The 14,148-nt window shown below is 45.4% G+C and overlaps 2 protein-coding genes across 2 annotated transcripts in view; both read right to left on the bottom strand.

The window, feature by feature from the left end:
• The window catches only part of LOC109314523 (cyclin-L1), a 15,745-nt gene extending 10,603 nt beyond the window's left edge, over window positions 1–5,142 (bottom strand). Inside the window, exons 1-4 of the mRNA XM_019541737.1 lie at window positions 5,003–5,142; window positions 4,118–4,228; window positions 3,547–3,624; window positions 1,563–1,733 (exon numbers count right to left, since the gene is read on the bottom strand). Of these exons, the coding sequence (XP_019397282.1) occupies window positions 1,563–1,733; window positions 3,547–3,624; window positions 4,118–4,228; window positions 5,003–5,089 (447 nt within the window). The 5' untranslated portion in view covers window positions 5,090–5,142. The remainder of the gene's footprint in view (window positions 1–1,562; window positions 1,734–3,546; window positions 3,625–4,117; window positions 4,229–5,002) is intronic.
• Window positions 5,143–7,162: 2,020 nt separating this feature from the next.
• ANKRD65 (ankyrin repeat domain 65) lies at window positions 7,163–13,786 on the bottom strand. The gene is made up of 5 exons (XM_019541572.1): window positions 13,466–13,786; window positions 13,142–13,328; window positions 11,749–11,968; window positions 11,085–11,634; window positions 7,163–10,134 (listed from the first exon to the last, which is right to left on the bottom strand). Exons 2-5 carry the CDS (start codon window positions 13,146–13,148, stop codon window positions 9,697–9,699), a joined length of 1,215 nt encoding a protein of 404 aa, XP_019397117.1. The 5' UTR covers window positions 13,149–13,328; window positions 13,466–13,786; the 3' UTR covers window positions 7,163–9,696.
• Between the last annotated feature and the right edge of the window lie 362 nt (window positions 13,787–14,148).

Below are 14,148 nucleotides of genomic sequence, written 5' to 3'. Positions count from 1 at the left end.
GCGCGCCGGGCTGCCCGCGTTCATTGGCTGGCGCCGCGCCGAGGCTGCGCGCTGACGTAAGCGGTGTGACGCACCCGTTGGGAATTTGAATGGGGTGGAGCGGCCGGAAGTTCCGGGTGGCTGAGCTTCACTTCCGGTACCCCCCCACGGGCCTACTCCACCTAGAACCAGCCCAGCAGGCAGGGCCTAGGCGGACCCCCCTTGTGCAGTGCGTGGTCAGGCCCCTGACTCCTCCACTCCAGCCCACAGCTAAGCGTGAAACACAAGTCCAGCACTGAACCCTCAGTTTTGCATCCTCTTGTAGCATCAGGCCCCCATGGCCTGGCAGAGGGAGATTGCACTGAAGGGCAGCGATTGGCATCACCCCCCCTGCCCCCCCCCCGTGTGAGAGAGCAGCTTCTGCTGAAACACTGAGCGAGCAACCTGTCTGCTACGAGGTTGATGGGCATTGCAACACCCTACAGGGTCGGTCCCCTGAGAGCGCAAAATTTCCGAATGCCTCGTTGATTCTCCTAACTTTACAGCCAGTCCAGTGAAAGTCACTACAAAGAAAATTTGTTCCTCGAGCTTTAAGAATAGGGATCGGACTATCGCCCTCCCAAGTCACAGCTTGCATCCCCAGCCCCCCTGACTGACACCATCAACTCATCTGTGAAATCCCGAATAGCAAACATTAATTTTTATCCTGGAGAACTTTTGCAATCTTTTCTCCGATGCCCAGTGGAGGGTGTTTGTGCCTGAAAGCTTGCAATTGAAGGCTTTTTTGGGCAAAAAATCTTGTTGGTGTAATAAAATATCATCTCTACCACAAGTCTTGATTGCTTTTTTCTCTAGACCAACACAGCTGACAGCCTGGATACCAAACTCACTACCTAGACATCTTAAAAGTTTCTGTGTTAGTTTAAATTAAGGTAGTGGCAAGATGAATTGATGTTTAAATTAAGAAGGAACTGCATCATTGACTACACTACTTTGTCTTTTTGTACTCCAGATTTTTGGTAATTTTTTTTTTTAATGTTCAAGTGACTTATTTTACATGTGATCTAGTGGCTGGAGCGTTAACGATAGCAAATCTAATATATTAAAAGCTTTCCTTTCACTAAGTTTTGACAGCTATTTCTTATGTATCTTGCTTGTAAGCCACCGCTTTTCAACATAAACCTTCAATATGGCAGATGCAACATATCTGATTGGCTACTTTCATCAGTAGTAGTTGTCACATTTCTGCAAGTATCTTTTATTGTAATGTAACCTCAGAAGCAACTCATCCAAGCCTTCTGTAATATTAAAAAAAAGAACAAATACATCTTTATTAGGCTGTTACAGAATGAGATGTTCACATTTTTAAACAGAATGACTTTTACAAGTTTTATTATGTACCCCTGCAGAGTTTGGCTGACAACTTTTACCAAGCCCCACTGGGATCAGTATAACAGAAAAACACCACCCAGACTTAAGAAGGGTCTTGTTTCCTTTTTGTACTCAGGGAGTAAATGGACATTACAAGGCAGGTCCCTACTTAGAATAGACCTCTGCAACTGCAAATTATGTCCGTCACATCAATAATGGTGCACAAGACGTGAAAATATTCCTTCTGGTTCTTTTCCATCTCCAAGGGCATCAAGAAAGCCTTCTTGTCTTCTTCTTTGGGCTAAAGCAGCTAAAGATTTGAATGTCTTTGGCTCATAAATAGCCAAATCAGCAAGCATCCTCCTGTTCAGTTCCACCTGGCACTGAAAGAAAGTATAATCATCAGTTAAGAGGAGAAAACTTTAATTACAGAAAATTAAAATAAAATTTTAATGCATGTTTAAGATGCATTAACATTTGCTTAATGTTTTCTATCTGGAGCTCTTCGCAAGACACATGGTTCTTTTTTCTCACTCTCTCAGCTGGAAAGCGTTATCCGATAAAAACAGCAATATTCTTTATCACGTATGTACCAAGATGCATCACGTAATCTAAAATACTGCATCCACAAGTTTGCAGAAAACCTTTTCACTAAACCCCAGCACCTGCAGTTGTAATCATTTCCTTCATGGAAAACTACAGGTTATCTTGAAAGCTCTAGTTTTCAAATTCTAGCAAAGAAAGATAACTAGATTCCAAAAATAGATGAGAATTTTTACTGGAACAGTATTTTGCACTTCTGTAGCAAACCCCAGCCAGGAAACTCCAAGCTCCTTGAGTAAGGTATGCTTTCCGCTTTAGAGAAGCAGCAGCAGCAGACACAGACGTTTGATTGGGTTAGCATGCCACTAAATGTCTGATGCAGATTTAAGGAGAAAATTCAGTTTTCAATTCCAAATCCTGTGTGTCAATTATCTTTGCATAGCTTTTCAGGCTCTGTAACATCCTTTGGCCATACCACTTATTTTCACCTTAAAAAATTAAAAGCTTGGCTGTCCTTTAGGGGCCTGATCTCAAGAGGTGGTAAACAGCAGCTTATTCCTACTGATTTTTATAGCAGTGCTTTGCGCCTCACAAGAACAGACCCTTAAAAGGCATCTAGCAATGAAGGAACTGCAGGATCAGACCCTTTATACTCTATATATTGAACAATGGGTAGATTATCTATATTACAGAAACCAGATGTAGGCTGGACATTCTTATGGATACGTTAACCCAGGGACTGACAGATGCACTGTTCTGAGATATGAGGGGGGAAAAAAGGGAAAGACATTGGGGATAAATCCAAATCTCCAGACAGAGTACATTATTCTCTTAGTTACCAAGTGTAACAAGAGGAAGTATTAGCATAAGCTGGTTAAAACTTTACTGTTAGTAACTTTGAGGGTATGTGAATTAACTTATTAAGAGACTACTTTTAAGGTTTCTATGCAACTACCCTGAAGTCCTAATGGGCGGGGGGGAAAAGCTTTGAGAAAATACTGAAGTACGTTATCACTATGCTATATATAGTACTCTGCAGTAATGAGCAGGGACACAAGCTTTTGTAAAACTAGAATTGTTTTTATTGATTTTGTAACTCCACTGCAATCAATTTTACAAGTCCCATTTTTGTGTGTGTTTTTAAAGACAAGTGTCTCAGCAGTAAGAACAGACGTGAGAAAGAGACTATTGAATTTCACTGCCCAATGCTCAATGAAATCCACACCAATCAGAAGACAATTTGGATATTTAAAATGTGCTTTTACTAACTCAAGTTCAATTTTTTTTTAGACTTCTTAAACTAATACAAGAGGAAGGCCACTCGATCTGAGCAAGTGAAGTAGAGGCATGGGTAGGGTAAGTTTATGCAACTTATGTTGACAAGATCCTTTAAATACACATGGAAATGGTGATTATTTAAGCTTGGCAGAGAAAAGGTAGGATAAGTCTTTTGATGCTTCTATCCTGCTGAGATGAAGCATTGCAGAAATAGATGCGATTAGAAGACATAACTTACGTTACTGAAATGATCAGGAAAAAGAAGTCAATAACCACTCTTCAGCAAAACTGCGAGGCTTTTTGGATGTAAGTAAGTTTACCCTTACAGGACATTTGGACACCTCAGTACAATTATTTTTCAAGCCAGAAACTTACCTTAGCAAGATTGCTTATAAAACCTGGATACTTCAAACCATGTTCAAGAGTGGCTGCTTCGATCCTAGTAATCCAGAGCTTAAAAAAAACCCAAACCATAGATATAAGTAAGTTAACATTTCAGCTGATGGAGTATTTTTTGTTACAGAACTAGATGTGAATTTGCTCAAGAGTTAAGGAATGAACACAATGTGTTCTGACAAAAATTTCTTCTCATGGCTACAGATTTCTTAAGTTTCCTATTGCTACAGGTAGCAAAGTACATGAGCTTTCAGCACTTCTTCACCAGCACTGAAGCATTTTGGGATCCCCCAACCAGAGAAAGGGCAATATTAAATTGAGCTCTAGCTTCTCTTGCTTTTATTGTTTGCATCAGCGGTGCCCATTGGGGCTGACAGGCCGTGCCTAGGCTTTGGCAGCAGGGGATGGTGCCTGTATTAATTGCCACCACTTCCCCACTGCCAAATTTCCCAATCCATGGTGAGCCCTGGGGGCCACATCCTATAGCTCCACAGGCCACACCTGACCTGCAGGCTGGAAGTTGTTTTACATCTAATATTTTGGTCCTTACCGTTCTCATGAATCTCTTCTTTTGTTTTCTGCCCTTTGTAGCCTTCACAAAAGCTCTGTGAATATTCCGTATAGCCAAACCATAGCAGCGGTTTTTTCTTCCACGAAAATGCTAAAGCAAAAAACAAGAAAATGTATACTCCTTTGCATTTCTGTAGAGCATTTCGTAATGAGGCTCTCAAAACAGCTTCCACTTTACAGGGAGCCAAGTTTTGGCCATCAAGCACCACAACTCTTTATAGATGGGAAATCCAGACGCTCACATACAAAGGACCACAATTTTCTCAGTGGCAGAGCGCACGTGAACGTGATCCATTTTAGACGCGGCATACAATTTAACAGGCAGAAACAAGGAGAAACCAGTCACGCAAGATGAACCCGCATGTATTCCTGTAACCCGCCGGGCCAAAGAGAAGCCCGTTAGCTGGAGCATGACCCCCTAGCTGCACGGCTCCCAGCACCGCGAATGCCCCTACGCCCCCTCGGAGACCCGCACCAAAAGGCATGTTTATGGGGTGACCCCGAGGCCACCACTGTTTCCTTTTGCTGCTTTACTGGTCTCTAAGGGAGCCAGGGGCTTACTGGTCTCTAGGCCAGGCGGGGGTTTACTGGCGGTCTCTAGGGCAGCCCCCGCTAAGTGGCAGCTCCTGCTCTTGCTGCTGGGCTGAAGCGGTCACCAGCCGCCACAGGAAAGCAGGGCTGGGAGGCCCCCCAGCACCTCAACCCCACGGCAGGACCCTCCCTAACGACACCGCCCCCCGCCAGCAGGAAGGTCACGGATGCGGGGCGTTTCTTCGCGAGAGGTCGCGGCCCCGCGGCGCGCCGCTCCTCCGGCTCGGGGCGGCGGCGGCGCCTCGCACGCGAGCGGCGGGCCGGGCACACTCACCCGGGCGTAGCGGAGCTCCTCCAGCACCCGCCAGCGCCGCTCCGTAGGCCGGCAGCGGATCCAGCGCTGCAGGCTCAGGAAAACCATGTCGGCCGCTGCAGCCGCCGGCGCCGCCCTCGGCCCACGTGGGCCGGCTCCCGCCACCGCGCGGGCGGAGGCCCCGGCGCCGCGTCACTCGGAGCGGGGAGAGCGCCTCCCGGCGGCGGGGCCTGGCTGCGCCGGTTGCACCGCTTCATTAGCATTGCCATGAGGATTTCCAGCGCCCAAAGCAAGTGCACCGTGGCTTTAAATACGGGGCACTGAGCCTCCACCAGGCCAGGATCCCACCTCCCAGAGGGCCCCGGCAGGTCAGGCACCCCCCGCACCGAGGCCGGCATCCAGTGAGCAAGGCCAGACCCCCCAGCCACCGTGATCTTAGGCAAAAGGCCTGAAATCCCGCACGAAAGGCCAGGCACAGATTGCTGGGGAGTGGGAGAAGGGCCCAACCCGCTGGAAGGGCCCAGTTTGGATGCACAGGGTCTGCAGGCATCTGTCTGTCTATCTGTACAGACATCTGTCTGTCTGTCTAGCCACGTGCATATCTCTCTCTCTCTCTCTCTCTCTCTATATATATATATGATTCATATCCCAGGCCAAATCAGCCAAAACTAAATCCAAGAGTCCAGAACTATAAGTGGCCCTACTACCGGCAAACATCCTCCACCCTCACCTGGGGCTTCAGATGTTTCCAAAACCTTTGGCGGGCATCCTGCGTGCAGGCCCAAGCCCGGAGGCTTGGGGTTCAGATGCCCTCTGGGTTTTGCTTGCCCTTAGCCATAAGGCCCTCGGAGCAAGCAAGGGAGGAGACTCCCATATCCATCAACTGGGCTTAAAGACGCTGCGCCTTGGCAGGTACTGAACCAGAAAAGAAGTTCTCCTGCAAAGTGGTTCAGGAAAACTGCCTTCTTGGACACGGATACATGGTATTTCCTCTGCCAGGTTACGAAGCCACAGCACTTGATCTGAGCCTTCAAGAGGCCGAGAGGCACGTACAGACATTTGCTCTCTCAGGAGAAACTCTCCCAGGGATGATTTAGCCCCGATTGTTCCAGTGTGGCAGGGGGTGTCTGAACTTCCAGGCCCAAACCTGCCCACAAGATGCCTGCCTGGATATAGGGAGTGTCTAAGTTCCCAGGCCTACTAGTCTGGGAGGTAGGATACTGGCCTGGTTGAAGCTAAATGGCTCATGGATATTTAAAGACACAGTTAATTTGATTTGGACATTAGCAATAATAATTGTAATAATAAAATGGTGCAATAGGTATAGGTGTCACATATGTATGTATGTATGTATGTATGTATGTGTATATATGTATATGTGTATGTATATAGATGTACCTCATGTTTTTGATAAAGACATTATACCTTAGGTATGCACTGCATTAATGGGTACCCAGAGAAGGCTTTTGCCTTGGTGCCCACCAATATTTCTTCTTCTCTCCTATACACACACTGCACGCAGCTGTGCGCTCTGCTTGCCGGCTGGTTTCGTTCTACCCCGGTAATAACTGCATTTCAGGGGCAAAGTTATTCCAGTTGTGATGTTTGTTCTGATTTTATAAGTAGGGAATAGGGAGAAGTGAATGAATGAAATGATCTCTCTGGGAGATACAAACTTTTCTGAGTCCAAAACCTTTCAAGATAGTGTGGGTTTTATCCTGTTTTTCAACAGAGGGACAAGTCTGTTGCTAGCCCAGCTTCCCCCTTGTACAAAGGGAAGATAATGAGGCAGCATCGACTTTGCAGGCCAGTCCAGATAGAAGGAAGGAATGCAGGTAGGGCAGATTGATTTAAAATCCATGTGATTCAAAACACTATTTTTATTCACAATGTAAACCAGAGAAGAAGAAACCTTGATTACACTGACAATCTTAATCTCAGGTTGCATTTGTATGTTTTAATTATTTTCTGACAGAAAGGTTGTCTTGATTTGGAAGACAACTATTGATTTGCAACTAAATATAGCCTCTACAATAAATCTGCTATGTCTGTTTGCTAATCAGCACAGCATAGTATGTGTGTATGCATATTTATTTAAGCATTTTTAATGCCTAACAGCCATCTAGTCAGATTGTTCTGCTTCACAATTTTATGGTATTAAAAATGGGGGATGACATATTCTTACTTAAAAGAAGCTTATTTTTTTTTACTTGTCATTTGGAAGAATCTGCATTTAGAAAGACATGGGAATTCAATTAAGAACACACAAAACTGGGATTTCAAGATGGTTTTTTATTTATTAAACAAAATACCTACTATGTTCTGGATAGCTAAGAGAAGAGAGTAAGCTTACCAAAATGTGTTTTGTATTTAACTAATGTGTTTAGTAAACAAAGGAAATTTGATTTGAATTTTACAAATTGAACACCACGTTCTCCAAGTTTGTAGCACGAGAGCCTCAGACCTAAGCTGGAAAGAGGAAAACTTCCCTGCTTTTCCCACTTCCAATAATTTTCGAAACTTTGAAAGAAAGAAAAAAGAGTCGAACTGAAGCAGTTAAACTGAGAGAAAATATTCTCCTTGCCTCCTCCTAGTGCTATCAGACTAGTCTGCCACTTCAACAAAGCCTTATTGAGTAACTGCCATCAATTCAGTGGATTGTCTTTCTTTAAAATGTCAGCAGCAAACACATATTGCTTGAATATATATTTTTTAATGTAAATGATTTTACTAGAGGATGGTATCTTAATTTGAAACGGGCTTCATCATTTCAAATTTAAGTAGGTTCACATTGGAGAGAAACGTGTAAATATCAGATTTAAATAAAAATTCTGTTTGTTTATCAAATTGTCAGTTTTTGCTCCCCCTGAAGATAGAAATCCCCATAAAAATCTGGCTGGGAAGGCTCCCTAGGAATACCATAGTTTCCTACAGGACTGACAGTGGTAGCCCAGGGGGGCCGGAGTGGGGTGAGAAGTAGGCTTAGCGCCTTTTGTCCTGGCAATGTACAACTAAATTCATTTTGCTCTATGGAGAGATTAATTAGTGCATCGTAAGAGCCTCTGGGAAGCATATAAAGTGCTTGACAGTATGTTTTGTGATTGCAGTACCCCACTAATTCACCTCTTCTAACTCACTTGTCATCACTTTTGCCTGTTCTCTTTCCACACCTGACCCATTGTCTTTTCCTTTGCCATGCTCATTCTAGACCCCAGTTATACAATCTGCATGTAGCAGACCCTTGCACCCCTACAGATCTCTGGCGATTTCAGGGGCCAGTATCTAGATGCAGGGATGTGCTGGGGGGGGCGGGAATCCAGCTATAGGCTCAGAGCTGGAGACTCCAGGCTTTTGTTGAGTTAATAATGTGCCTTAGCTTATGCTTAGAAAGGGCTCTGTAAATGAGTAATAGAAGTAAATATCAAAGTGCTTTGACACCAGTGGCTAGAAGGGGCCATAGATGTGGAAATTATTGTAACGCATTTTATTCTCTACAGGAGGGACTGAGAACAGAGCTGAATAAAATGATTCATCAAATAAAATATTGGATGGATCATGTATTATTCAGCGGATACCTTATTCAGGAACGCGATGCAGTTGAGCAATGCAAAATATGGTTTATTGCCATTGCTTGACAAATACTATTCACCTCTAACCGAGACCCAACCTGGTTTTCATTTAACTTCTGTTGACATATTTCTCTCTCCTGTCCCAGGTCTTTCTTTGAAATGGATATGTTGGATCTTAACTGCAGGCAGGGAAGTGACTACTCAGGAGCATTTTGCAGATTGGAGCTATTTTTCTTTCTGGAAACAAATGATATCCTGCCTTGATTCAGAATCTTGCCCTACGGGGAGGCAGCAGGTGTAGTTATTACCTTAATAACAGCTTTTCTGATACAAGTGCCTGTAGTGTAGCATAGGAAGCACTAAAACTTGCCAGTTGACTCAGTATTTCTTTTCTGAAAGCAGTTTTATTAAATGCCCAGCCACTGAATAAAGTCACACGTCATTCTAACATACAAAGGTCTGTTCTAGGGAAAGGAGGATGCCTGGGTTGGAAATAGTCTTTGTCTGATCATTTGCTCTTCCTTCTCCAACAAAACTGAACCAGTAGGATTTTCAGGCAGTTACAATGTCTACTGCCATGTAACAGCAACCATTTTAAGGATGGTCTTGCTCAGGCTCGCTGCCTGGCCTATGGGCTGGTCACACTCCTTCACCTGGCACTGCTCTGCTATTGCTTCATTCCTCCCACGATCCTTTCCTGGGCCCCAGAATCTGCCTCGTACACGCTCTCCATTTGGCCTCTCTTTACTACTTGGGATTCATATTGGTGTTCATTGGCTGTCTTATCTCATATCAAATGCATCACCATAAATGGTTTACCCTCATCCATAGTATTAAATGCACATTACAGCAGTACTTTGTTAAAGACAGAACCCTTTAAAAAATCAGAGCATGATTCATCGATTACGCTAAGGCTCCCTAACAGCAGTCTACTAGTACAAAGGTGTCTTAAAGTTGGTGTAATTTACCTGTAAATATGCTTCGCAGCCATTTTGGGGCTCCTTTGCAATGCCAAATTTTATGTTTTAGTACTGGAGCGCTGGGATAATCTGATGTTTCCTTCACATGCTGGTGTCAGACAAAACAGGAGGTTAAAATTGTTCTCTCTTCTGTCAGGCTGTTATTGCATTTGGGCTGGAGTCTGGTTCAGCTCACACCAGCCAGCTTCTCTGAAGCGGATGGAGAGTCTCCAGGAAATGTCCCTGGCAATGCTAGATCCTTTGCTGTTTTACTCCAGCAAGTTCCCAGGGACAGACTAGCCCCCTTCCCCAGCAACAGCTGCACTAAAAGGAGATGACTCTTTTCCACAGCCAGGTGCAGCGGGGTTTTGTTTAGCCAGCCAGCAGCATTGATGTCAGCTCCATGCTCCAGGAGATAACTGGCTTCCTTGCTTTGCCCGTAGTAGGCAGCTCTGTGAAGTGGGGTCAGATTCAAACCATCCCTAGCATTGACACCAGCTCCTTCCTTAACCAAGAGGTGCACTATGGCTAGGTATCCTCCAGCTGCTGCTTTGTGGAGAGCTGTGCAGCCATAGTGATCCTTCAGGTGCACATTGGCTTTGCCTTTCAGCAACACTCCTGTAATCTGGGGAAGAGGAAAGAAAAAGTGAGTTCACTTTGTGGCAGCCCACAAAGGAATGGGTCCCACTGAATCAGTGACAGTAGGGCCAGGATTTCAGTTTAAGCATGTAAGCCTTTTAGCAGTCTGCTACTCTGAGAAGTTCTCCAAGGGGCAGAGCACAGTACATTAATTTTTATTAGTGAAAACTTCTATGCAGACACAGTTTTTCCTGATTCATTAGTTTCATTTTAAGTCTGCATTAGCTATTTCATTCATAGACTCATAGAAATTGACTTTCTAGAATCATAGAAAGTTAGGGTTGGAAGGGACCTCAGGGGGTCACATCAACCCCTGCTCAAAGCAAGGCCATCCCCAACTAGATCATCCCAGCCAAAGCTTTGTCTAGCTGGGTTTTGATAACCTCCAAAGATGGAGCTTCCACCACTTCTCTGGGTAACCTATTCCAGTGTTTTACTACTTGCCTAATGAAAAAGTTCTTCCTAATTCCTCTCTTCCATTGTTGTATCTCAAAGCCACCAGCTGAATTTTTGCCTGTGTTCTGATCACTGAGGGAGGAAATCCCCAATTCATTTACTGTCCCTGCAGAGAGACCTCATGAGCACACACCATGTGTTCGCGTGCCAGAAGTTACCTAGTTCTATACAAACAGCCAACCAGTAAAAGTAACCTTGTATTAATTCAGGTTCATTTTTTCCATCCTGAGATACATTAGAAGACAGAGGACAATCAACAGGAAAAGCTATATGTGTCTGGAACCCATAAACAACATCCATAGTCCACAGCTGAGAATATCAGCCAGGCTCGACCTACCTACAGCTGAGTAAATCAGCATCATTGTTCATCGTAGACCACTCTAACTGAAGAAGCTGGCTGGAGAGAATCTGGTGGCTATCTTCCCTATCTTGCTGGCCCTGATCAATGGATAATGACGTATCATCATGTTACAGACCTACCTCTTGATCACCATTGTCTGCAGCAATGGCAAGTGCTGTTCTCCCCAGCCCATCCTTGACATTGATATTGGCCCCCTTTGCAAGCAAGAACCTTACAACATCACTTCTTCCAGTCTCTGCTGCCACATGCAATGCTGTGAAGCCTCTATCACTGCCCAGGTCTGGGGAGAGGCCGTGGCACATCAGCAAGTCCATGACATGCAGATGGCTGCTCACAGTCGCCCAGTGCAGTGCTGTCCACCCATTCTTGTCCCTACCAGCAGGATCTGTGCCTTGCTGTAGCAGCAACTGCACAACGAGGGTGTGACCGCTGGCTGCTGCGCAGTGAAGTGGGGTCAGGCCCGCTATGGTCCCTGCTGTTGCTGAGGCTCCTCGAGCCAGGAGGAACTCGGCCACTTGGGTATGGCCATTCCAGCTAGCATGGTGCAGCGGTGTGTAGCATGATTGATCCATGGCACGGACTGCAGCTCCACGCTGCACGAGGAATTTAACCATGCTGAGGTATCCGTTCAGTGTGGCACCGTGTAAGGGCGTCCATCCATTTTGGTCTCTAGGTGGGTTGAAACAAGGAAAACTCAGGTTGTTTATGTCAGAGAGCGACAGGCAGAGAACTAGCAAGACAAGCCTGAAATAATATGGCAGCTATCGGCCAACAGGTGCTCACCTGCTTTCTATTATTGCCCCCCGCTTCAGCAGCTGCTTCACCAGATGTGTGTTACCATTCCAAGCAGCCAGGTGCAGATCTCTCCACACACAGGTCAATGATGTGTTATTCTCCAGCTGCCTAACCAATGTGGAATGGTTTTCCATCACATCTTCTTCCACCGTCACCTCCTCGCTCAGCTCCATCCACCTCCTCAAGAGCTTGGCATCTGGTCTCATTCCTTTTTTTTTTTTTTTTACAAGAAAGAAATAACCAGATATATACCAATTTCATGTATTATTACTTCCTCAGCACCAGATGAGGGCATTACAAGAGTTAGGGCATTAGGAACAGGTTATAGAGTCTCTATTGCACAACTTTGAATCTAATTGTGCCCCCAAACCATCGCTGTTTGTTAGCCTCTTTGAAACAGGTTAGGTGTTCTTATTCCATGTTTAGTGCTCACCCTTTTCACAATCCTAAAAGTCACAGATTAGGCTCTTTTTTGGTAGCTTTAGTAGAGATACAAAGGATTATATGAACAGTTTATCCTTAGTGTACAGGAAGCACCTTTCAGAACAGCAGTGGTGGGGTGGTTGGTTCCCCTTGTATCTGCTCTGGGTTGTGGCTTGCAGACTGCAGGCCTGTTACTCTGTCTTCTTTCACAAGCCCTCCATGAGCTTTTAAACTTCCACCTGTTGTAGGTTGACATGGTCCCCGTTAATAATTCACTAAAGTTTCATAACGTAAATCTAAGTTTCTAGCCATGTTGGGGGATGCAGGATGTGTACACACCACAGTCTGATGATATGGGGCTGCCAGGTCCTCAGAAGTCACGCTGCTTCAGATAAAACGGCCTCCTGAATCAGAAGCAGCATAGCAAGATTTGTACAGAGCTGTGGGTAGGCATTGGCAAGGGCACAGTACTCCATGAAGGCAGCTACACTGCTTGCTGTTTGGAGCAGCACATGGGGCTTGAAGGCACTGTTGCCTGCCACATTAACTTTGCTGTGAAGACGTGTCTGCAGGTTGCAGTAGGTTTACAGACACATCATTCTTTAGCTCCATGCCTATTAACTATAAAACAATGGGAGGGCATTCAAATGCTATCCCCTCAGCACCACAATGACAAGACCAGCTGCACTTGTGTGTGCAAAGCAGTATCCTAATAAGGGATCTGCTGCCCCAAATGACAAAGGATGATCAAACAAAACAAGCCCTTTGTTCCCCAAAGGGGCTGAGCTCACAGCTCGTGGAGGTATTGTTCCTCCATAAGGAGTATTGCAGGCCGGCCCTGAGGATTTCTGGCTACCAACAGAGTAAGGAGATATCATTTGAGACACACACCATGATTAAAAATAAATAAAGCTCATCTAACTTCATGGAAGACTGTCGCAACAATAACTTTCCTTACCGCTCATTTTCCTTTTGCAGTCACATGTGTTTCTTCATCTAGCAGAGGGAAGCTCCTGGGTGTGAGCGTACCCACTGCTTGATGGCTGCAGGGACGTTTCTGAGTGCCAGGCTTTGCGCACCGGTTTGTTAATCCAGGATGGCAGAGTTTGCAAGCTGCTGGAGGGTTGTTCCTGTGTGCCTGCCGGCTGGAGGCAAATTAAACAGAGAAAATTAGACCAAGCAGGGAAGAAGCTGGAGAGGGGCAAGGCTAAGGGGCCCTCAGATCATTCAGGCAGATTTGAGATGCACAAGAATGCCAGTGGAAGGGGTCAGTCGCTCTCACCTTGAGGCTGTCTGGTCTGGTTAGGCTTAAAGCACGTAGGCTTTGATGACAGCACTGTCCTCTTAGTGATCTGCCAGTTGTGAGGTGCCAGGTGCTGTTTACTCAGTGACTCTGGAGGAGGATCTGGCTGCTGGTGGTTAATAGGATAATGTTGGTTTCCCGCAGGTATGTCACCGTTCAGCGGCGCTGCCAGCATTCCACCGTACACTGGGCGTCTCTGGGTCCGTGTCACCCAGTCATTGCTCGCCTCGTCTTTAACTAAGTCTCTTGCCAAGCAAACAACTATAAAATACAGTTCATCAGCAAGCTGTGAGTCAACTGCTCAGAGCTGCTGAAAGTGAATGCAGTTGAGATGGTAGGAATGATACTAAACTTCACTCCAGATTTACCCAGGCAGTTAAACAAAAGATGTCTCCAATACTCTTTTTAAACTGCAAACTTTCGGACAAGCACCAACATGTTCCCCTGCCTGAGACTCCTCCAGTTACATGATAACTGGCTATTACTAGGCAGTGGCTCAACCTCTGATCTTCCAAACAGGGTCAAGTAGTTGTTTAGTTCAGCATACAGTATTGCTCTCCTGAAGATTTTGCTCATGTTCCTATACAAAGAATGGGGTAATTTATATTTCTTGCTGGAGTCACTTGATCTCAGCTGACTTCCCGCCTATGGTGGAGGGGGTG

This window comes from Crocodylus porosus, unplaced genomic scaffold (assembly GCF_001723895.1).
Source record: "Crocodylus porosus isolate Cpor-Errol unplaced genomic scaffold, CroPor_comp1, whole genome shotgun sequence".
In the NCBI taxonomy this organism is placed as follows: Eukaryota; Metazoa; Chordata; order Crocodylia; family Crocodylidae; genus Crocodylus; species Crocodylus porosus.
This window is presented reverse-complemented; position numbering and strand designations above follow the sequence as displayed.